General features: G+C 53.4%; 12 protein-coding genes across 12 annotated transcripts; 5 read left to right on the forward strand and 7 right to left on the reverse strand.

Annotated features, from left to right (window-relative positions):
- Window positions 1-106: 106 nt before the first annotated feature.
- J4E90_000369 (uncharacterized protein) lies at window positions 107-747 on the reverse strand (the record flags this gene model as incomplete). Its single annotated transcript, XM_051429965.1, has 2 exons — window positions 107-670; window positions 721-747. The coding sequence occupies 2 exons, from the start codon at window positions 745-747 to the stop codon at window positions 107-109; spliced, it is 591 nt and encodes a 196-aa protein (XP_051295452.1).
- A 450-nt stretch (window positions 748-1,197) lies between these two features.
- CCT7 (T-complex protein 1 subunit eta) lies at window positions 1,198-3,023 on the forward strand (the record flags this gene model as incomplete). The annotated part of the gene is made up of 4 exons (XM_051429966.1): window positions 1,198-1,243; window positions 1,291-1,457; window positions 1,510-2,866; window positions 2,914-3,023. The coding sequence occupies 4 exons, from the start codon at window positions 1,198-1,200 to the stop codon at window positions 3,021-3,023; spliced, it is 1,680 nt and encodes a 559-aa protein (XP_051295453.1).
- Window positions 3,024-3,247: 224 nt separating this feature from the next.
- Window positions 3,248-4,897, reverse strand: J4E90_000371 (uncharacterized protein; the record flags this gene model as incomplete). Its single annotated transcript, XM_051429967.1, has 1 exon — window positions 3,248-4,897. One exon carries the CDS (start codon window positions 4,895-4,897, stop codon window positions 3,248-3,250), a length of 1,650 nt encoding a protein of 549 aa, XP_051295454.1.
- A 552-nt stretch (window positions 4,898-5,449) lies between these two features.
- Window positions 5,450-6,846, forward strand: J4E90_000372 (uncharacterized protein; the record flags this gene model as incomplete). The annotated part of the gene is made up of 2 exons (XM_051429968.1): window positions 5,450-5,564; window positions 5,684-6,846. The coding sequence occupies 2 exons, from the start codon at window positions 5,450-5,452 to the stop codon at window positions 6,844-6,846; spliced, it is 1,278 nt and encodes a 425-aa protein (XP_051295455.1).
- A 368-nt stretch (window positions 6,847-7,214) lies between these two features.
- J4E90_000373 (uncharacterized protein) lies at window positions 7,215-8,093 on the reverse strand (the record flags this gene model as incomplete). The annotated part of the gene is made up of 1 exon (XM_051429969.1): window positions 7,215-8,093. The coding sequence occupies one exon, from the start codon at window positions 8,091-8,093 to the stop codon at window positions 7,215-7,217; it is 879 nt and encodes a 292-aa protein (XP_051295456.1).
- A 386-nt stretch (window positions 8,094-8,479) lies between these two features.
- Window positions 8,480-10,222, forward strand: J4E90_000374 (uncharacterized protein; the record flags this gene model as incomplete). Its single annotated transcript, XM_051429970.1, has 3 exons — window positions 8,480-8,608; window positions 8,662-9,764; window positions 9,826-10,222. The coding sequence occupies 3 exons, from the start codon at window positions 8,480-8,482 to the stop codon at window positions 10,220-10,222; spliced, it is 1,629 nt and encodes a 542-aa protein (XP_051295457.1).
- A 188-nt stretch (window positions 10,223-10,410) lies between these two features.
- Window positions 10,411-11,330, reverse strand: J4E90_000375 (uncharacterized protein; the record flags this gene model as incomplete). The annotated part of the gene is made up of 2 exons (XM_051429971.1): window positions 10,411-10,795; window positions 10,858-11,330. The coding sequence occupies 2 exons, from the start codon at window positions 11,328-11,330 to the stop codon at window positions 10,411-10,413; spliced, it is 858 nt and encodes a 285-aa protein (XP_051295458.1).
- Window positions 11,331-11,830: 500 nt separating this feature from the next.
- On the reverse strand, window positions 11,831-13,104 carry J4E90_000376 (uncharacterized protein; the record flags this gene model as incomplete). Its single annotated transcript, XM_051429972.1, has 2 exons — window positions 11,831-12,747; window positions 12,807-13,104. The coding sequence occupies 2 exons, from the start codon at window positions 13,102-13,104 to the stop codon at window positions 11,831-11,833; spliced, it is 1,215 nt and encodes a 404-aa protein (XP_051295459.1).
- A 936-nt stretch (window positions 13,105-14,040) lies between these two features.
- J4E90_000377 (uncharacterized protein) lies at window positions 14,041-17,702 on the reverse strand (the record flags this gene model as incomplete). Its single annotated transcript, XM_051429973.1, has 2 exons — window positions 14,041-17,160; window positions 17,211-17,702. 2 exons carry the CDS (start codon window positions 17,700-17,702, stop codon window positions 14,041-14,043), a joined length of 3,612 nt encoding a protein of 1,203 aa, XP_051295460.1.
- A 408-nt stretch (window positions 17,703-18,110) lies between these two features.
- Window positions 18,111-18,835, forward strand: J4E90_000378 (uncharacterized protein; the record flags this gene model as incomplete). Its single annotated transcript, XM_051429974.1, has 2 exons — window positions 18,111-18,212; window positions 18,269-18,835. 2 exons carry the CDS (start codon window positions 18,111-18,113, stop codon window positions 18,833-18,835), a joined length of 669 nt encoding a protein of 222 aa, XP_051295461.1.
- Window positions 18,836-18,886: 51 nt separating this feature from the next.
- J4E90_000379 (uncharacterized protein) lies at window positions 18,887-19,844 on the reverse strand (the record flags this gene model as incomplete). Its single annotated transcript, XM_051429975.1, has 2 exons — window positions 18,887-19,531; window positions 19,593-19,844. The coding sequence occupies 2 exons, from the start codon at window positions 19,842-19,844 to the stop codon at window positions 18,887-18,889; spliced, it is 897 nt and encodes a 298-aa protein (XP_051295462.1).
- A 373-nt stretch (window positions 19,845-20,217) lies between these two features.
- On the forward strand, window positions 20,218-22,257 carry J4E90_000380 (uncharacterized protein; the record flags this gene model as incomplete). The annotated part of the gene is made up of 6 exons (XM_051429976.1): window positions 20,218-20,274; window positions 20,326-20,420; window positions 20,468-21,226; window positions 21,272-21,607; window positions 21,663-21,799; window positions 21,914-22,257. 6 exons carry the CDS (start codon window positions 20,218-20,220, stop codon window positions 22,255-22,257), a joined length of 1,728 nt encoding a protein of 575 aa, XP_051295463.1.
- Between the last annotated feature and the right edge of the window lie 462 nt (window positions 22,258-22,719).

The following is a 22,719-nucleotide window of genomic DNA, read 5'->3' on the forward strand; positions in this document are numbered from 1 at the left end:
GTATGTCTTATACGCAAGGTCACATCCTCGTAGATTCGCCTATGTACCTAGATGCGACGACTGGACAGGTGGAGAACTGAAATTGAAGGAAAGGCTAGCCGTCCTCCTAGAAGAAGACAACGGGATCTGCCTGTAGTTGGCTGAGTCCAGGAAGAGAGTCATGCATGACGGTACAGAAGACATCGTGCGACGCCGGCGGATCATCCTGCTTATCCGTCAAAGGCGTAAGCCGCACATTGCGGACTTGGTTCTTCGCTTCAGGACTGAGATGGCGTATGAAGTCGAGAACAGGTAGATAATTAAATGCATAGAAATGGAACTGGTTCTCTGAGTAGATGATTTGCAGGCATTCGTGATAGATCAGGCGGTTCGTTCGCAGAATGTCCAGAGTCAAATGTCTATCTGGATGCGGGCGGCAGTTCTTGTTCCATTTTCTGTTGATGGATCGAGAGTCGCAGTCGGTGTACAGAATGAAGCGTTTGTTTGACGATGGTAAGACGTACCGGAAGATCTCTCTCCGGATCTCAGATGGAATGCGCAGTAATGGTGGATATGTATCCAAAGGCGATATGGTCTCGGCTAGCGACATTTGCTTCTCTGCACTCTCTTTAGAACGACGGTCCAGACGACGTAGGCGGATATCCTCCGTTGGCTTGGGTGTGGGCGCCATCTATACACACGTCAGTGCCACTAAAGACCACAAGTACGGGATGACCTGACCTTCTTGGCAGATGTCTTGGCCGGCATGCTCGTAGAATGGGCGCTTACGGGAGAGAGTCTGTGGATGTGATCGGGGCTAATGGCAAGTCCTGCGATAGGTTCACCCTATGAGACGAAGCGGTCACGAAGTCACATGTGCCGTGTCAAAGTCACTACGCAGCACGGGATTGATCGTATGGATGCTGCGACGACGAGGAATGCAGGCTGGAGGTTTGGGGGTTATGCGATGGCGTACTGTGGCACAACGCATGGAAGGTTGAGAGAAGGTCGGAAGAAGGTTGTCAACAAGGGCACGGACGGCCTTGGCAACGAGACGGACGTGCCCTGGAAATGGAAAATTCACGGGAACGCGTTCCCCGCAGACAAGTTGGAAACATACGGCTGCGCATACCCCTCACATTACACCGCCAGCTTTGTTCGAGTTCCAAAGCTTCCACGACCTGAATCCAAGTTTTTGTGTTTGCACCATCAGCCAGCATGTCGTTCGGCGGTCAAACACCGACCATTGTGGTGTTGCGGGAGGGTAGGTGCCTCGACACTTTTTGATACACACGTAGCTTACAGCTTCAGGTACCGATCAGTCACAGGGTCGCGGCCAGGTAATATCAAACATTAACGCCTGCCTCGCTGTGCAGGCCACGATCAAGGGCACCCTAGGACCGTATGGCGGTGATCTGCTCATGGTCGACGAGAATGGCAGGCAGACAATCACCAACGACGGCGCCACGGTCATGAAGGTAGATCATGCCACAAAACTTTATTATATGCACTAATACTGACTGCATGCAGCTTCTCGACATCGTCCACCCCGCTGCCCGCGTCCTCACCGATATCGCACGATCGCAAGATGCCGAAGTGGGCGACGGTACCACGTCCGTTGTCGTCATCGCCGGAGAGATACTGAAGGAGATCAAGGACTTTGTCGAGCAGGGAGTCAGCAGCCAGACCATCATGAAGGGTCTGCGGAGAGCGTCGCACCTTGCTGTCAACAAGATCATGGAGATTGCTGTAGACACCGCCGAGGGCAACCAGCGGGATACCCTTCAGAAGCTCGCCGCGACCGCCATGAGCAGCAAGCTCATTCACAGGAACGCCGACTTCTTCACAAAGATGGTCGTGGACGCCGTACTTTCGCTCGATCAAGACGAGTTGAACGAGAAGCTCATCGGAGTAAAGAAGATTACCGGTGGTGCTCTCCAGGACTCGCTGTTCGTTAACGGTGTCGCATTCAAGAAGACCTTCTCATACGCCGGTTTCGAGCAGCAACCGAAGACCTTCAAGCAGCCCAAGATTGTCTGCTTGAACGTCGAACTCGAGCTCAAGAGTGAGAAGGACAACGCTGAGGTACGGGTGGAGCAGGTCTCAGAATACCAGGCGATTGTCGACGCAGAGTGGCAGATCATCTACAACAAGATGGAAGCGCTATACAAGACGGGCGCCAAGGTTGTTCTGAGCAAGCTCCCCATCGGCGATTTGGCGACACAGTACTTTGCAGACCGCGACATCTTCTGTGCCGGACGAGTTGCCGCAGACGACCTCGACCGTGTCTGCCGGGCAACGGGCGCGAGCCTCCAGTCTACTTGCTCCGACATCCAGAGCAAGCATCTCGGAACCTGCGAATCCTTCGACGAGCGACAAATTGGTGGCGAGCGTTTCAACTTCTTCCAGGGCTGCCCAGAGGCCAAGACTTGCACATTGGTGCTCCGTGGTGGCGCAGAGCAGTTCATTGCCGAGGTCGAGCGAAGCTTACACGACGCGATCATGATCGTCAAGCGTGCGATCAAGAACAGGAACATTGTTGCCGGAGGTGGCGCCGTCGAGATGGAGATCTCATCATACCTACACAACTACGCCGACAGTAACATCCCGCACAAGCAGCAACCCATCATCAAGGCGTTCGCGAAGGCACTCGAGGTCATTCCTAGGCAACTGTGCGACAACGCCGGTGTCGACGCGACGGACATCCTCAACCGCCTTCGCGTAGAGCACAAGAAGGGCAACATCTGGGCCGGTGTCGACTTCACAACTGAGAGCATAGCAAACAACATGGAGAAGTTCGTGTGGGAGCCTAGTCTGGTCAAGGTCAACGCTCTGCAGGCGGCGACAGAGGCGGCCTGCCTCATCTTGAGCGTTGACGAGACAATCAGTATGTGAAACCATGTCGTGTAGTCAGCAAGTGCTAACAACAAGCAGAGAACCAGGAGTCACAGCAACCACAGGCACCCAACAGGCCGCTACCACCAGGCGCCGCCCAAAGGGCACTCGGCGGAAGGGGACGGGGCCGCGGCATGCCCAGACGGTAAAGACACAGAGACAAGAGAAGGGGTGTATACCACAACACGGACACGCTTATGCTACGCCACGTCGTAGAGACAGCTGTCTATGAATAATGCGAAAAGGAAGAATTGAACAACATCACGTTCACACGTCTGTGCAGCATTCATGGACTTCTCACAACTATTTGCCGATTCAGTGACCGTTATTGGCAGTCCTTCATTGCTAACGTTAAACTCCGCATCTTCGACTCCTACTCCTTGATCCCCCTCTCGTCCCAGCTCATCCCGTAACTCTTAACCCTACTAAAGTAAAAGGCACGATCGTTCTTCAGCCCAAACTCGGCCCAATCATCCGTCAACCGATTATAGCTCCAATACCCTTGCCAAACCAGTTTGTTGTTCTTAGCCCCTCTGCCCGCATTACCAAAATTAAGCGCCATCTTATACATGTACTTTGGCGTCGCTCCCGGCTTCTCAATATGCACCGTGCCCTCTTGTTCTCCACTACCCGGTTCAGGTCCACTCATACGCCAGCGGCCCAGCACAGCGTCTTTCATCGGCGCGCTAGGTAGGTTGTGGTGGTTCTTACGGATGTGTTCGGTGTAGAGATACGGCACTACGTCTGCGGGCTCGGCCGTGGTAAGTAGCGAGATACACGTCCCATCGCGGAGGAAGCGTAGGTAACGGAAGTAGGTTACAATGTGGATGGGTGAGTTCCAGGAGGAGGTTGTGGGCTCGGCTTGGCCTGGGCGCGTGTAGTTTACTGTGCTGATGTAGCAGCCGTTGAAGCGGATGCGCGGGCGTTGACGGAAGAGCACGCGGTAGGTGGGGTAGGGGGTCGGCACGAGAAGTTGGGTCAGGAGTGCTGGAGGGAGTGGTTCAGACTCAGGTTCTGTCTCTTCGCTGTCGGAGAGGTCGAGGTTGGCGGTACCTAGCGTGATGCCGCCTGTTTGGTCGTCGTCGAGGGGTTTCCCGCCTACTTCGCAGGACCAGGTGTAGTGCATGGACGCGAAGCCGTATTCAGGTCCGATAGCTAGTCTTTTCCAGACGCGGTCTTCGGTGGTTACGAGGTAGGCGAGGCGTTTGCACACTTGGGCTAGACGGGCAAAGGATACTATGTCCTGGACTGCGAGCTGCTCCAATATCTCCACGATAATTTCTTCTGGAATGTTGGAGATTGGACATGGAGGCGCGGGACTGAATTCTGTTGGTGGTAGTTCGCCGAGGATGGAGGTGCTGGCGTATTCGCTGATGAGGTTTTGATACGAGGGCGAGAGGCCATGTAGGGAGTGGTGGGCAGTATTTGGTACTGTAGCAGAGGCATTGGATGGGTTGGGATCCTGGGGCTTCGGAGCAGCTGATGAAGCCGATGCGCTTGCCGCTTGTGCAGCTTGTGCAGCTTTGAGCTTCTTGAAGTATGAGGGCGGGAAGTACTTTGCCTTGTAGGTCTCTTGGACTCCTGAGTCAAGCTTAAAAGCCTTTCTGTATAGATCGACGCTATCACCCAAACTACCTTGACTCTCTTTCTCTACGGCTTTCTCATAGTGTTCTAATGCCGATGTTGGTTCTGCCTCCTCAGCAATAGCGGCAGCGGTTTGAGCACTGGTCTCATCAAGTCTCCGGCCATGTTGCTTCTCGCCCAGATTGTGGTACGTGTATGAGTTGACTTCGTCGCCGCCTTCTAGGCTCAAACTTCGAGCGCGAGTGTGATGTTGAGCATCCTGCGCGTTGCTTTTGCTTGGATGGGGTTTGCCGGTGGATGAGGAAGTAGCGGTGGGCTTTGCGGATGCCGACGAGGCAGGCGCCTTACCCTTGGCCCGGGCAGTGACTTCCTCTCTCCATTTCTGACGGAAAGACTCAAGCTCGGCCTCGGTGCTGGTGGGAAGGTCCTTAGGGTCCATGGTAACAAACTTGGCCAAGATGGGTAGTACTTGTCGGTTAGATGCGGTATGTCCGAAGTCGCAGGTGTCGATGGCAATAGGGCGTGCAGGGTACAATGCAGAGGCTAGCAGCAGGCTTTAGTAAGGATACATATTCAAAGAAATGTGACTCAGGACAATGTTCCGTTCACAGCGATTAGGCGTGCATGAAGGGGCCTGTGAAGTCACGGCGAGGCGATGAAGGGCGCCACTCGATGCGTGATCTAGCCCCGGCCCCATGCGCCATCTGATAAGCCAACGCCCTTTCCTCTGGCTTTCGGCCGGCGGTCCAATCACTCGGCGGGGGCGCAACGTGGGCGGCGCGGGAATGACGCGCCAAAAGTGCGTAGTTCCTTCCGATAATTAAGTCCTTGCGTCAAAGCTTCCCGTCGCCTTCGTCACCACTTGTGCCTGCCTATCACCCCAGAAAACAATGCCCAGTACGCCCTTTTCGCCCATCCAGCCCTCTGCCACCACCACCCTCACCGCTGAGAGGTAACACGCCGCTCCCCTGCCATCCCGACCACCGGCACCATGGCCACGGCCACCCAGCGAGCCGAGGAAGCGGACCCGAGCGGTGTGGGCGATGTGTCGCTCGGACAAAAGATGCTGTCGGCAGTGTCTGGCAGTGTCCTCACGTCGTTACTAGGTATGCAATATCTGCACATTTCTCCAACAAATGTCTTTCCGACTGCGTTGTTCTTATCTCGTCTGAACTCTGCACATCTGGGTACTCGCATCATGGAAGTCGATACTAACACCCACCAGTCACACCCCTCGACGTCGTCCGCGTACGATTACAATCACAAGAAACCGTCTCGACCACAGCGTCACGGCCACACGGTTACAATGGCGCAACACTCACTCAATTCCGCGATCTGCCTCCGAACCTCGGCATATCGTCTTGCTGTAGAGAGGTCTTCTGGATGAATAACAAAGCACCTTTCTGTGTGGCGGGGCCTACCATGGCACCCATTAACCCCGCCGATCTGAGCTGTGCGGTAGAGGAGGTCGAACGGAAGACAATAAATAGCACATGGGATGGCCTACGCAAGATTGCACAGAATGAGGGACCGCGAACACTCTGGAGAGGACTGTCACCAACTCTGGTCATGGCAGTACCTGCAAACGTCATCTACTTCGCCGGATACGATTGGCTGCGGACAGCGCAAGCTTCGCCCCTACGACAAACCGTATCCGATGCGTACATACCATTAGTGGCAGGAGCGACTGCGCGGATACTCGCTGCGATAGCGGTAGGCCCGATCGAAATATTCAGAACGCGAATGCAGGCAGCGAACTCTACCGCCACTGCCGCCGGACACTTTCGAGACACAATGGACGGACTGAAAGACATGGTCGGCAACCAGGGAGTCTTCAGTCTATGGCGGGGCCTCACATTGACCCTCTGGCGCGACGTACCCTTCTCGGCCTTCTACTGGTGGGGTTATGAAGCCACAAGAAATGTTCTGACCGACCAACGAGGACGGAGAGAGGCAAGAAACGACGGCTTCGAGTTCCGCATGGGCCGTGGCGAGGAGAGGGTCCGACGAAGAAGCAGATCTCGAAGCCAGGAAAACCACAGAGATACACTAGTCGATAGCTTCATCGCTGGTGCTACGTCAGGAGCAGTCGCGGCCTTTGTCACCACACCATTCGACGTCGGAAAGACAAGACAACAAGTCGCGCGGCACATGGGCGAGACCGCTAAAGACATTGCGAATTCGACACGGCCAGAAGACCAATCCATGCCAAGATTCCTGATGCACATCTACCGCGAGCAAGGCATGCCAGGCTTGTTCAAGGGTTGGGCTGCCCGATGTCTCAAGATCGCACCGGCATGCGCCATCATGATCAGTTGCTACGAGTTTAGCAAGAAGATGGCCCTGGATATGAATGAACGACGAGAACGAGAACGACAGGACGCATGATCTGCCACACTTCACACCACCGACCCCGGTGCATTCTACACTTCGCACCGAGCACTCACGTTTTTGGCTTCACATGTTTTATGATTATTGCATAGCGGCGCATTAGGAGCATGATGGTAAAACCCACTCACACTTGCATTGACGGCGTTTGATGCAGACATTGGGCGGTCGTTCTTTTTTTGAGCCGTTAAAATGGTCCACAGCGATACCAAAAGGAGAAATCGAAGAGGCGCGCTGCAGGCTACATTAGTATCAAGATGAAAGGTTGGTTTGATCTCAACGCTTTGTAGACTTCTGGGTCCAGCGAGTACATTTTGCGTATGATATATGCAGCAATCCATAATGTAAAACACCCATTACTATTTACGTTAATTTTCTCCTTTAGTGATGTCCCTGTCCAGATTCTCCAGGAATCCTAGGAACGCCTGCTGACACTTTTTCGCTTGAGTGACGTAGATCTCATGTCCTGGGCCCTCGATAAGCACGAGCTTGCTTCCTTCGATCTTCTCCGCCAGGACTTTCATATCTTCGACTTTTACAGCAGCACTCTGCGTTGGCGATAAGATTAACGTCGGCGCTTTGATCCTCCCCAACCAAGGCCTCGCGTCCAATGTCGATAGAAACTTCGCATATTGAGCCAAACCCTCACCATCACTAACAGCAATCTGTTCCAAATACCACGGAAGATACTGCGGATCCGTCACGGGGATAGTCCCCGGAATGCGCGACAACTCCTCTGCCCAACCCCGCGACCCGAGCTCCCTGCACGCCGTCGGCCAATCCTTCCTACCGAAAGCGAATAGCCGCAAAGCCACTGGAGGTAGATAAATCGGTGTAGAGCAAACAGTCAAGCTCAGCAGACTCTCTGGGTGTTTCGCCGCGAATATCTCGCCCAAAATACCTCCCGTCGATTCACCGAGGAAATGCACCCTCTCCACGCCCAGCTGATCAAGCGTATCGATCATCTCGCCTAATATTGTGTTTAGGGTATAGTCATACTTGTCTGAATTTTGAGGGTAGCTGGAGTATCCATGGCCTCGCAAGTCCCGTCGTATGACACGGTATTTGCGGGATAGAATGGGGATCCAATGGTACCAGAAGGCGGCGTGGCGCCCGAAACCGTGTTGTATCAAGATTGTTTCTCGCGATTTCCATGGGTCGGTGAAGTCATTCAGGATGTAGTGGGTTCGTTGACCGGAAGGGTGGTGGATGAATGTTCGGCCGGAGGCGTCGCGTTCTAACGGCATATTGAGGATGCAGTTTAGGGTGTTGCGGCTTTCGAGTCGTTCTCTCCTCAACCTCTTTCACTTTTCCGGGATATGTGCTCTTTCCCAACTTTTTGCTCACGTCCAATGCCGGCTTGGTCTTACTAGGATCGTGTTGTAGTATCCTGGGGTAGAGCGGCTTGTGGGGCCCATGTTGCGGGGAAGCTGCAGGGTCCACGAACTACCTAGGTATACCCCAACTTTTGGAACTATGCAGCCTCACCAATAGCTGCATTAAATTTTGGGAGGTCTGAAGTTAAAGGCTGTATGCATAGAATATCAACATTACAGCTCACTGTCTAGGTGCTTCAAGGAACGCTTTCAAGTGGTTGAGCATTTTCTCCGTCTTCACACAGCACATAACCACCATGACAATCCTCGACATTGTCCAGGCAACTTGGCAATCTTCTTTTGTCATTAAACTTGGGTTGATAGCTACAACACCAATACTTCTTCTATTGACTATATACTTCATTGTCGTACCCAATGCGATCAAGGTAACACACTCCATTAGATAACCAGGCTCGTCCTCCACTGACTCGGACCGCAGGACCCAAGACGTCGGCATCTCCCACCAGGTCCCAAGGGCCACCCATTCGTCGGATCCCTTTTCGAGCTCGCAGACACCGAAGCCGTCCGCGAGAAAGCCATCGCCTGGCGCAAGCAGTACGGCCATGTCTTCCATACCAAGATCGGCGGAACAGACTACATCTGGCTCTCCTCACCCCAAGCCGTAAAAGACCTCATGGACAAGAAATCCAACATCTACTCTTCCCGTGCCCCAGCCCCCATGGCTCAAGACGTTTTATCAGCGGGCCGCCGCCAACTCTTCATGCAATACGGGCCGAGATGGCGCAGCATCCGCAAGCACAGCCATGCGCTCCTAAATCTAACGGCAAGCACAAATTATCAACCGGTGCAAGACTTTGAAAGCAAAGTCTTACTACAACAGCTAATGCGCGACCCCGCTGACTTCATGTCCATCAATCGGCGCTACTCCGCCAGCGTGATCATGCAAGTTACCTACGGCTACCGCATACCCAGCTGGGACGACCCGCTCATAAAACGCATCTACGGCGTCATCGACCGTTTTACCGTAAATACCGCACCTGGTGCCTGGGCTATAGATTCCTTTCCCGCGCTAGCCTCACTGCCACAATGGCTTTTCGGTAACTGGCGCACCCATGGGCAAAAGCTGTGCGAACAAGACAGTAAAGTGTACCTCGATCTGTGGAACAAGCTCAAAAAAGACACAGATGCCGGTGTGGCGAAAGATTGCTTCACGAAAACGTTCTATCTAAACGGGCCTGAGAAATCGGGGATTGATGATTTGGCTGCGGCGTACACGTGCGGCGGGCTTATTGAAGCGGGCTCCGAGACTACGGGGTCGACGCTGAACAACTTTGTACTTTGTATGGTGTTGTTTCCTGAGGCGCAGAAGAAGGCACAGGAAGAGTTGGATAGGGTTGTTGGGCGAGATAGGTTGCCGACGTGGGAGGATGAAGAGAAGTTGCCGTATGTGAGGAGTGTTATTAAGGAGGTGTTGAGGTGGAGGCCCGTGAATAAGTTTGGCATGCCGCATGCGAGCAGTGAGGATGATTGGTATGAGGGATGGTTTATCCCCAAGGGAAGTGTTGTTGTGTTGAATTGGTGGTAGGCCACTCTCCCTTCCCCATCGTTTTACTGAGTGTTGTTTGGCTAATTCTCGTTGCAGGGCGATACATAACGATCCAACATTCTGGTCCAATCCCACGGCTTTCGACCCATCTCACTATCTAAACCATACCGCATCTGCGGCACACTACATGAACAGTCCCGATCCTCTGGAACGCGATCACTTCACCTATGGCGCGGGGCGGCGTGGATGTCCCGGTGTCCATGTCGCTGAACGCTCACTGTTCATCAACGTATCGCGCGTACTCTGGGGATTCAATCTCAACAAGAAGACAGGGAAAGACGGAGAAGAGGTGGAGGTTAATACGAAGATGGAGCCAGGGTTTATGAGTGTGCCAGAGCCGTTTGAATGCGACATCAGGCCGAGGAGTGAGGCACATGCCAAGATTATGAAGGAGGAGAGCGAGAGGGCAGAAAGGGAAGGGTTGAACTATTGATGTGGGTAGTTTGGTATTCATAGATATGATGACTCAAGACAGTCTAGGTGGCTCGAACTCAACCACGAGTTCAAGAGCATGCTCAGATGCATGATATCGAACTCGTGGTTCAGTTTGAGCCACCGAGACTATCCCGAGCCAACGAATTGAGTCTACCAAAAAAAAATCTGATTGATACAAAACCTGTCCTAGTACCCCGCCCTCTTCGGCGGCTCCTTGTACCCCACATCCCAGATCTTATCACTCTCCAAGCCAATCCACCGCTGACTCTCATTCGGATAATCAACCTGTTGTCTAAAGTAGATATTCTCCTGTGATAACTCCACCGCCTGGCCAGTCAAGTTGTCGTCTGCGAGGAAAGCGTCCATGGCCTTGTTCACTGTCGACAAAGGTGTGATGTGCTCTTTCGGCCATCGTGCTGCTACTTCTGGGGGACAGAGATTTGTGGGAATGAAGGCTGGGCAGATTGCGTTGACGGTGATGCCTTCTTTGACGAATACGGGGCCTGAGGCGCGGCATAGACCTATGACACCGTATTTGCTGGCGGTGTATTGGGGGCATTGTGTCATGGCGCTAATGGTCTCGTTAGCCTCTTGAGTCTCTTTACACTAGGGGTTGTAGGGGAAATGACTTACTATAATCCTGCCGCACTGCTTGTAGCAACAAACTTGCCCTTCCCCCCACCTGCCTCTTTACTTCTCCTGACATAATACTTGAACAGCCATAGTCCCTGGATGACGGCTTCAAGATTGACCTCCATAGTCTTCGTATTCAGCTTCTTGACCAAGCCGTCCTCATTCAGCTCCTCCTTGTCCATATCCTCAAAGATGTTCTGTCGGTCATCGATACCTGCATTGGCATGGCAGAAGTCCAGACGGTTGCCACCCCATTCGTATGCGCGTTTGAACAGCTGTGCTTGCGATTTGTATGATGAGACGTCGACTTGATGAAATATGGCGTCAGGTCCAAGGGCACTGGCTACGCGCTCGCCGGACGAGGGATTGAGGTCTGCGACGACAACTTTGAAGCCTTTGCTGTAGAGGTGGGTTGCGACTGCTTCGCCGATGCCGGAGCCGGCGCCTGTCACAATGGCTACTGGTTTCGACATGTCGTTTGTTTACTGATTGCTTCAGCGTTTTCGAGGCTTGAGGTTGATGGAGCTTTGCAAGATCAATGCTCGAGTTCCCCAGGAAGAAAATACCATGCGCCGTCAAAGAATAGCGTGGTATGCCTTACTACACCATCGCTCTCGCATGTTTGCCGATCGGAAACATCGTCCCGGCTAAGCTGCGCGGCAAACATCGTCGTCGCTGGGGTTATGGGGCGTGGGGATGTGCTCGAAGACCCCACATACTGCACGTCGGGAGTTGAGGACAGAGCCGAGTTTACCCCGCACTAAACTGCATGGGGCGTGCGGGGGTGAAAGCGCTCGGCGGACACTCGCGAGCGACGTGCATTTTCGTTTTCGGTAAACCGATGCCGAAATGCATTAGAGGATATGAGATGAGCAACAACCACGCAACCTTTGCTGCTGTTGTGACTGACCAAGTAGAGAACTCGGGTGCTCGACACGAATGTGGCCAACCAGACCTTAGAAGCTCTCATTCGCTACTTCCCAGCAACAAACAAATCCCACGCCACACTGACCTCATCGAGATCGACAGCTCCTTCTTGTCTTAATGTCTCCAGCCTGTCAACATCGCCAGAGTCTGGCCCATATATCTTAGTCTGACCCTCCGCCCAAGTACAACCAGCCCGCCCGTACGCAAAAGCCACAAAGTCCTCCGCGATTTTCCTGGCCGTCTTCTTCGCCTGATCAAGTATATGTTCATTAAAGTTCTGAAACAGGAACACTGCATCCATCAAATGCACGCTCTTCCCGTTGAACATGCCGTCCCAAGGATTTGGCTCAGTAAAGAGATACGAGGAAACCCTCCCCTTGAAAGCACGCGCGTAGTACGATGCAGGAAGCCCATACGCGATGTCCGTTCCTAAGTTGATGATGGATGTCATGGCCTCTTCGTCTGGAGTTGAAGGTGCGATACCGTATGCAGATAAGACGGCTTGAGCAACCGATGCCGAGAGGTTGCGGGAGAAGGATGTATGAATTGCGGATGCGATGCCAGGAAGACGCGAACTCAGACCCATGAAATAGAAGACGTTTCCATCATCTGCGCACGAGCCTATCAACAACTCCTCGCACCGAGTGTTGTGCAAGCTCTGGAGCGTGCCATTTGATAAGTTCGCGAATGAGGGCGCTTCGGGAATCATGTCGCCATCCAGGTATGGAGCGAGTGGAATCTTGATTGGTATCTTCTGGACCAGGTCTTCGGGACTCATGGCAAGTAACTTCTGAATACGATCATGCGTGGAAGCGTCTTCGAGTCCCAGGGCTTGCAGAACAGCCTTGTAAGATTTTTCGGCCACAGCGAGCGAGAGTGGTTTGAGCATGAGCGGCGTTCCAGACATGCTGATCCCACGTCTGAACAATGGTTCTTTGCAACTTAGATGATGCAATACGGAGGCTAACTCATATTAGCACACCCCCGATCCACGTTAAAGATAACGACTTGTAATAACTTACCAGCACCGGCACTAACCCCGAATACGGTAACATTTTCTCCATCACCTCCAAAGCCACCGATGAACTTCTTCACCCACTTCAACGCACATCTCTGATCCCTCAGACTGTTGTTTCCCAGATACCCAGCGCTTCTCAACTCCTCACTCGTCAGATTCCCCGGTGCACCTAGTCGGTAGTTCACACTGACGACAATCATCGGCATGCCAATATCGGCGCTCATCTTGACGAGACGTGCAGGATCCCATTGCGGCCAAGAGTTTGCGCCCATGATGAGGCCGCCGCCGTGAATGAATACCATGACTGGCAGGGCGCTGCCGGTTTCTGTGGGAAGAGACGGGACGGTGATGTTTAGATTGAGACACTCCGAATGGGACATGGTAGTTTCAGGTGCGGCACCGATGGTGCATTGAATCAAGGTGGATTGCTCGAATGAGCAAAGGTCTGGTGCTGGGGCGCGTGGTCTGTTGTTCTTAGCATGCAGTTCTGCGGGATGGAGAACAAGGGGCCAAGTTACCCGTATCGTGTAGCATCCACGATTTGATTACCATACCAAGTGACGAGTTCGGGCGCTGCGAGCCAATTCCTGACCTCAGCATACTTGATGCCGAGGAACTTTCTTACTCCATCTTCTTCCACGCCCACAAAGGAACCAAAAGTAGTCTCAAGAGTGGTTCGTTCCATATCGTCACTTGGAGTCATTGTAAGAAATACGCTGCTCTTACTTATCCTGCTCTCCATAGGACTGTTCACCTTATATACCTTGCTCCTCCCCCCATATAATCCCTTCACCCTTCCAATTATCCCTCAGCTATCTATGGTAATCTAGCACAACATACACGGCGTACGATCGCACTAACCCACCAGAGACGAAGGAAGCGGGTACTTGAGGCGGGCGTAATCCTCCACCCCCAATTGAGCGGAGCGCGCACGTGACATCGGCCGAACTCTACGGAATCTGTATACTAAAACATTACGCTATGACCTTCGTCACGTGTGTTGTTGGTACTGGTGAGGCTGCTGCCGTGTCCAAGTTGGAAGAAACTTGATTATACCTGGTAATATGCAGAGATGGTGGTATTGATAGCGGACTAAGGATGCGAGATATGTTAGCGTAAACAATGCGCCGTGATGCCTGCATCGAAAAGAATACTTTGGTTTGGGTATTGTTTCCACTGAACTACTCCTTCGAAATATCTCCTATATGTCTTGTCACTATCGTCCACCACCCTACAAACTATGCCTTAACCTCAACGCTCTTAACAAGCTCCCCACCCAACCGCTTGATCTCATGCACAATACCCTCTCTATTCGCTTTAATCTCAACATCATCCTTCTTGCCAGCCACGGGAACACTGTTCCACCCAGGCTTGACCTTCCAACTCCTCTGCGCTGTAACGACTGGGTTCCACAGCCCAACGATCTTGTCTAGTGTCTCCGGGTCCCAGAACCAGAGCACGGCATCGCCGTAGATTTCTAGTAGGTCTTGTGCGAAGAGCTGCGGGAGCGGTGGTGCGGCCGGTGATGAGCTGGTCGTGGACTTCTGGAGGTCGAGGTTCTTGAATTTGGGAGTGGATTTGCTGGATTTGGTTTGCTTGAGCGTGTGTTTCGTGGAGATGGTTATGGTGATGTCGAAGTCGGAGATGCTGGGCGTGAAGAGTGCTTCGGGCGAGAATGTGTTCTGTGCCTTGGCAGCATCTTTGCTGTTGTTGATATGGTTCAGCAGACGGTCTTCGTCCGCTCGAACAGCCTGCGTAGCCGCCTTTGCCAACGCCGTTAAACGTGCAGCAACAACCTTCTCAGGCTTCGCTTTATCTGTCCAGGTTGTGCCCTCTTCGTCAAGATTTGTTGCAGCAAAGAGCACAACGCGGTTCATGGCTGGATCTATGCGACGCCATGCTTCGAAGCGCGTCCGTAACCGGTCGAGATCTTCAGATTTCATACCTTTGGATGTGGTGTCCTCCAAATCTGCGGGGTTTGCGGAGAACGTTGTCGAGAAGTCGACTATCAATGGCACATGTCTCCAGTCCCATCGGCTTATCCAAGACAACGTTCGTAGGAAGCCAGTAGTTGCGGTTGTGGGTACCGGCCATGGGTGCGGCTGCAGGAATGTGCGGATGACGAGAAGCTCAATAAGCTCAGGCGAGAAGTGCGGAGCCAGAAGGTGCGATGCGAACCACTTCTTCATCAACCGTATGGCTGGCGAGAGGGCCAAGAAACGGGTACATAACGTCTGTAGTACCTGCGAATGCATAGGGGACTGAACAAACTCGCGCTTGTACAGTGCCAGAGATGCAGCAGCGGATTCTCTTGATGGTCCATCCAATGACTTATCCTTGATCTGGCGGTCGAACAGCGTAGGTTCACGGTCGTGGTAGATGCGGATACGGAATGTGAAGCCTGCAGCGACGGTAACATCCAGGAATGCTTGGTTCTGAGCTGGTTGTGACGGATTTTCCATGCCCACGCGAGCAACGTAGCCAGATTCAAGCTTCGATAGAAGCTCGGCTAGCCTGAGCAGGAAAGCGATCTTGGTCCGTTGTATGGCGCATAGATCGTCCGGCCAGCGACCAGAACCCTCAAATTGCAATACGACAGAAGCGGGAGCATGGCCTGCAGCTGGGACGTCAATAGACGCATATCGAAGTTGTGGGTCGGCGGCCCTCAAATGGCGAAGGCGAAGTGGGAGTTCTTCCAAATCTCGAATGTCCTTCTCCATAGCACTGAAAGCGTTCATGATGGGCAAGAATGGCGCGGTCCCAGATTGTCCCTGCATGCGGCCAGCAGGGATGAGGTGTCCAAACGAGTCGCTCGAGAACTTGGCTGCTTCCGCCACTTTCTCACCTACGTGTTTGCCAAGAATGTAGAGTACGATCTGTTCGATCACGGAAACAGATGCGTCTTTGACGGCCCAGACAACACTCTCAAGAATGCTGCCATCTTTAAAGCGTCTGAGCTCCGCCTTCTCGCCCCAGAATTTTCGGAAAGCTGCAGCTTCCTGTTTGTTCTCAGCAGAAGGACCGTGGTCGACAGTACGAGTTGCATTGGCGGGATCAGTAGCGAAGTTGACAAGCATGCTTCTGCTTTGCTTATCCTGTGGACGTCGCGAGGATATCGACCACGACTCTTCTTCGGGCATGGTGAATGACAAAGCCGAGATGCGGTCGGTAAGCGCGCGAGTTAGACTATTATGTACTTTCTTGCAAGTCTCGCTGACGCGTTGGTCGTATTCCTCACCGGCGTTTTCGAGTCCAAGCGATGCAAGAGGTATCTCAAGTGTGGCATCGTAACGGTACTTCAATAACTCCGTCTTCAGAATGAATGCCGCATCGAAGTGATCGAACACAGAGTCACTGAGCATGTCTACGGTAGTTTTCGCTTCGGATCGTAGACGCGTGTAGGACCATGGTGTCATCTTGAAAAGGACATTTTGTCCACGAGGGCCGTCAAACACGACAGGGGCGGTCTCTGCCTTCGGGATGGTGATGTTGGTGGCTTGGAAGATGAACGGTTTCTTTGTGAGATCACCTCGGGACAAAAACTGCAACGTCGACTTGAACAGTTGGTAACTGCTGAATCCTGAAGAGACAGATTGTGCACCGGTGCCAGCGTTTGGCTGCAGTAGTATAGCCATGATCGCAGCCCATTCAAAGTTTCCGAAACCTCCTTTGCGAATCTGGCTACCGAAGCCACGCTGCTTCAGCCAAACACGTCCAAGTATGCAAGCGTCCTTGAACGCATCAGCTCTCGAGGCGGTGCCGTGAAGAAGCTTGAGGTAAGCCGTGACGTTGGCATCCGATTGCAGTGTGTTGTTGTAGAATGGCGTTGGAGTGAGCGTCTTGGTGGAGGCTTCGTCGTCGCTACCCTTTGGTCGCACGCAGTTCGAGGTGGGCAGCAGTTTGTTTGACGGGAAGGTTTTCTCCGGTACCGCGACCAGGATGTTGATCTGGCACTTGGAGCTTGAGAAGTCGTCCGCATCGCCGTTTCCGCTCGGTCGTACAACTAGGATAGGCTGAAGCTGGTTGCCGTTCAGGATGTCGAAGGATAATTGAAATTTGTGTTCCTTCGAAGCCTTGATGCCAGCAGCCAGGCACGCCAGATAGTACGAGCGCTTGTAAAAGTACCGGTGATTCAGGTAATCCTTGTCTGTGAGCAGACTTCTGGGCATTGTCACAACTAGATCAATTGACATGCCTTCGTCGTGTCGAGTCGCGATTTTGAGTGGGTAGCTGCCGGTCGCGTTGATGCTCGCAGGTCGTTCGTACTGCAGCTTGTAGAGGGCGTCTTTAGGAGGGCGAGGACTGAGGAAGGGGACCGCGACACCGGCTGACTTGAGCGCCTTCTCGGCTTCAGCAACCTACGGTTGATTAGCTTGTACTGACCCCATCCGAATCATTCTTCACATACTGGCAATGGCTCGCGGGTGGGTATCTGCTCGATGATGGTCTTGAGGGTGCGCATCGCGTTCTCTGCGGGAGCTTCCTTCTTGCCGTACTTCAGCTTGACCTGGTCGAGCAGCTCATCGAGCTGAAGCTTGAACATGTTCGACTTGAAGGATTCCGCAGTGTATACGCCGTCCTGCAGGCTCGGCGCAGGTCTCTTGGGCGGCTTGGACGCGCTCGTCGCTTTGCCGGCAGTCGTCTGCTTCCTGCTCTCATGGACGTCCTCTTCTTCCTCAAAGTCGTTTCCTTCCTCCCCACTCATATCCTCGTCATCGTCGTCTTGGAGCTCTTCTGCGCTGTCCATCTCGGCATCGCTGTGATCGAGCGCATCCTCGGCATCGCTGCCGTCCAGCGCGACTCCACCGTTGTCGCCGTCGAAATGGGCGAAACTTCCTTCACTGCCGTCCTCCGAGTCGCTGTGCTCGAGCTTTCTCCGTTTTGTCGCGGGAGGTGCCATGGTCGTGGTTCGTGAGGTGTGAGCGCATGCGACGCGAAATTTCTCTGGGACTTTTGGGAGCGGACGCTTATCGATAAGCAGGGATTAGTTATGGCGCGTTTACATCACACCCACCCCTCTTTGACAGCTCCACGAGCTCGTAACCTGGGCGCGCTTGCCACATGTACACCGGTGTACTTGCTATGCATGCATCATGAGCTCTTGACACACATAATCGCGTTAGTCTCAAGCTTGTCCTGGTCTTTGATTTATATGAGCATATCTCTATCTAACTCAATCATCTCCATTCGTCTTGCTCCCCTAGTACTACTTTCCACGGTGCCTCTTTCCGCTAAGTTCAACCGCGTACGCGGACCTTCCCTCTTCTTCAAGCCCCCATCTGTAACTGCACAGAGTAAAGCTTTCAGCATGGCTTGGCGAAGCTCTGGGGCGACTAACGAAGCTCTGATTACCAACCTTGTAAAGAACAAGCTGATCCGGTCTGACCGTGTTAAAGATGCCATGTTACGGGTAGGGCTGCGAGTGTTTGATGAGCCAACATGTTCAAGTATGATAACACTCGCTAGGTTGATCGCGCGCACTTTGCCCCAGCCAAACCGTACGATGACTCTCCTCAACCCATAGGGCACAAGGCCACTATCTCCGCACCACACATGCATGCTTCAGCGTGCGAGTCACTCCTCGACTACCTCCAACCCGGAGCCAAAGTCCTGGATGTTGGTTCTGGCTCGGGCTACCTCACAGCTGTGCTCGCGAACCTCGTTGCGCCCAATGGGACGGTCATTGGCATCGATCACATCCAGCCGTTGAACGACATGGCGAACGCGAATATGGGCAAGTCGGAAGAGGGGCGGAAGATGCTGGAATCGGGCCAGATCAAGTTTGTGACTGGTGACGGGCGAGAAGGATGGGCCGAGGGCGCGCCGTACGACGCTATTCATGTAGGGGCAGCAGCAGCTGTGCACCACGAGGCGTTGACCGATCAGCTGAAAGCTCCGGGCCGGCTGTTCGTTCCGGTCGCGGAAGGCGGGACGCAGCATATCTATGTCATCGACAAGAACAAGGACGGAAGTCTCGAGCGGCAAAAGTTGTATGGTGTGCAGTACGTGCCGCTGACGGATGCGCCCGTGTAGGTGGAGATGGAATTCGAATGGTAGCGTAGTCTCTATAGCCGTCTTGTACCACTACTGTCCTACCAGCCCCTCGAACAACTCATCCCGTCTCCTCCGTAATTCGTCAAGCCTAACCTCCAGTTTACCCACCTCTTTCCTGGCCGCCTCTTTGTCCGCAGGCAGGCCACCAAATTCTCCGACCTGCTTCTCCAGGCCTTCTACTCGTTCTCGCAGCTCATCGAGAGCCTTCTGCTGCTCCAACATGTCGGTTATAGCCTCGGCAGATCCAACGTTCTTGGACCCCGGCGTCATGTTGCGCGATTGCGACGACTGGAGGGACGAGAGCTTGTCTTCGTGTTCGCGGATCTTGTTGCGTAGGTGCTTAACCTGACGCGTTTGCTCCGTCGTCTGGCGCTGGAGATTGGACGGCGTTGCGAAGGCGGGATTCGTTTGGAGCTCGTGGAGCTGGGTTCGAAGGAGAGCTTGCTGCTTGTCTAGGTAACTTTGCAGTGTGTGGATGTGCTGCAGCTGGTTCGTGAGGTTCTGCGAGGCGGTCGTGTGCTGTATGAGAGCATGCGCGATGCTCTCGGGGTTGGCGGTCGGTAGGTTGAGAGCCACAGCTGTGGATGCGAGTGCATTGAGCGCTTGCTCGCCTTCGGGGGTAAGGCTCGCTTGCAGCCTGGACAGGATGCGTTCGTCGACTTCATTCCTGGGGACCTACCGTCGTGAGCCGGGTGCTCGGTGCGCGGCAGCTGATGCGGACCTGCAGTTCTCATACCTCGTCCAGCTCCTTCAATGCCTCCCTCTCCAGGCGCTCCATGACGGTCCTCTCCTCGTCGGCGCGCTCATTTGCCATGGACAGCTCGCGGAGGACCTTGAGCGTCTCCTCGTTGCGCTCGAACGTCGGCACCGTGCGCCCGGCATACTTGTACGACAGCCATGAGTCGATGTGCGCCCAGTCCTGGGCTTGTGCGCGCTGCTGACGCGCTTTGGAGGGCGAGAAGAGGTCGGAAGGGGTGAGGCTGTCCATGGTCGTGCTCGCGGTGCTCAGGTGTCTGGCTATCGAGAGCTAGGCTGAACCCTTACAGAAGAAAGCAACGCCAAAGTGGGGCCAGTGCGAGCGTGAACGGGCTCAGCTGCCCCAGTCGAGGGTGCATATGTGGATGCGCTGACGTTCCGGACTGCCACTGCGACGCGGAGGCAGTGACGCTGCATTATCGATAACCTTAAATTTCCTACCCAAGTGCCGAAGTCGGAGCTAATCGGCTTTTGGAATAAGCCATGGTGCAATTGGAGTCATTGCGCCATTACATCTCATTTACCTGCCCCGTTACTGGTGTCTTCGCTATTCTCTAGTCTTGCCTTACCACCCTTTTCTCGGTCGTGCTTGCAACATGTCGCCAATGGTCCTGGAGAACGATGTAGAAGTCGGAGAGAGTCTGCCGCCGGCAACTGAGCACGTGCGTCCAACTTCACTCCTGACTACCATATCATAGGCTGATAAGAGGCAGGCCGTTAGTGTGTCACTGCCGACATGGCGGGCAAACGTTGGATATGAAGAGGGTGAAGAATGGGTCATCAGCAAAATGAAGACTGGCTATCCTAGGTACTGTGTGGCGAGGCAGATGGCAAACGTATGCTAACCACGACAAGATTCTTCATACACAAGATCATACAAGCCTTTGCGGCTGCAATTGTCGACAAGCATGGCAAAGAGGGAGAGAGTGCAATGCTGTTCCCCACAAACGCAACTGCATCGAGGTGTCAAGAATTCTTCCTACGACAAGCACCAGACCTGGATGCGTCGCAAGTTCGGATTTTGGATTTCGTACCGGCAGCTGAAAGAGCTCGCTCTGACGAATTGCAAATTATTTCACCGAGAGTATCAGCCGTCCTCTTCCCAAAAGATCGCTTCAGCATCGCAAAGACATTTTGGCAGCACTCCGGAGATGGTGTCTCAAGTCGTAGAGCAGAGTACTGCTCTCAGCTCTTCAAGGAGGGCGTTTTGGTAGAGGCTTCCACTGTCAACCAGCCAGCAAGAGTGTGCAAAGGACCCAGACGGTATCAGAAGCAGACGTCGATTGACCTGGGCGCTTCGGACACATCCACCAACGGCAACGGAGAAGTGCAAGATCCTTCGCAGTTCGTCGAAGAAAGATTCGGACGCAACTTGGATCTCTCAAAAACCAAGAATGCAAAGTTGGCCATTCGAAGGCGCATTGCAGGTTCATTAACCGCAGACGTCAGCTTGGCAGAAGCAATGACCCTGGATCATGACGCGGCAAGGAAGAGGCCTGTAGCAGGCTTCTCCGAAGATGACGTCTATCTGTATCCCACTGGAATGAGCTCCATTTTCAACTCTCACCGGAATCTACTCAGAGCAAAGGGCTCAAAGAGGGCTATCGTCTATGGGTGAGCTCCCCAGTCTCCGCGCCTGTACCACTCTAACAGCTTCAGCTTCCCATACATCGACACCTTGAAAATCACCGAGAAGTTCGGTCCTGGTTCACAGTTCTACGGCTTCGGTTCATCGGAAGAGCTAGACGACCTCGAGCAACGATTAGAAGGTGGCGAGAGATTCGTCGCCCTCTTCACCGAGTTCCCCGGAAACCCGTTACTCAGATCCCCGGACCTAGAGCGCATACGTAAACTAGCCGACAAGTACGACTTCTGCGTAGTCGTAGATGAGACGATTGGCAACTTCATCAACGTCAATGTTCTGCAGTATGCGGACGTTGTCGTCAGCAGTCTGACTAAGGTATTCAGCGGAGACAGCAATGTCATGGGTGGAGGGTAAGCACCAATCCTGACCATTATCGAAAGACACTTACTAAGACAAAACTCACAGACTTGTGCTCAACCCTAACGCAAAGAACTACGCCCTCCTCAAGCGCACATGGGAAGAAGACTACGAAGACAACCACTGGGCTGAAGACAGCATCTTCCTCGAGCGCAACAGCCGTGACTTTGTCTCGAGGATCGATCGTATCGGCACCAACGCCGAAGCCATCTGCGACGTACTCAGCGCACATCCCCGAGGGACGTACCTTTTCCACACCTGATCTCTCTCATCCAGCACCCAACTAACACCACCTGCAGTGAAACAAGTAAACTACCCCAAAACCTCACCAACGCGTCCCTTCTACGAGAAATGCCGCAACCCCTCCGGTGGCTACGGCGGCCTCCTCTCCGCCACCTTCTACACAAAAGCCGACGCAATCGCCTTCTTCGATAACCTCGATACCGTCAAGGGACCCAGTCTAGGTACAAACTTTACGCTCAGCTCGCCGTATGTGATCTTGGCGCATTATGGCGAGTTGGACTGGTGTGCGAAATGGGGCGTGGAAGCGGATTTGATTCGATTTAGTGTTGGGTTGGAGGAGACGAGCAAGTTGGTCGAGACGTTCAAGAGGGCGCTGGATGCGATTCCTGCTGCAGAGTAGTATTTGCGTTTGGAAGCCGGTAAAATTGTGCGAGTAACAATGCGAATCGATATGACATGGCATATTCTGCATTTCGAGGCATTGGCTGCATTCGTGGTCTTGACCTTCTTACCTCGGCGGTTCCTTCCAGTCTGGGCAGTAACATGCGGTTCTCTCCTTATTTCGCTTCTTCTGGCAGCGACGAACATGAAACGCGAGGTCGTTCCTTCCGCCTTACATCTCCTTTACAGATCCGCGAGCGACGAAGCAGCAGCATTCGCTGCTCACGAGGGATGGTCCTGTATAATGAGAGCATCATTCACTTCTTGATCAGCTAGTGGATATTATGTGTCATCACCAGTGTGGGCTACGCGTTGACATGACATAGTTGGTGGTAAGATCAACGCATCTGCCGCTGTGTTTGATTTTCGCATTGATGTGTTCGATCTGCGCGGATGATTCCGTGCACTCCAGATCTCGACT

Source organism: Alternaria incomplexa, assembly GCF_024043165.1.
Source record: "Alternaria incomplexa strain BMP 0042 chromosome Unknown scaffold_1, whole genome shotgun sequence".
In the NCBI taxonomy this organism is placed as follows: domain Eukaryota; kingdom Fungi; phylum Ascomycota; class Dothideomycetes; order Pleosporales; family Pleosporaceae; genus Alternaria; species Alternaria incomplexa.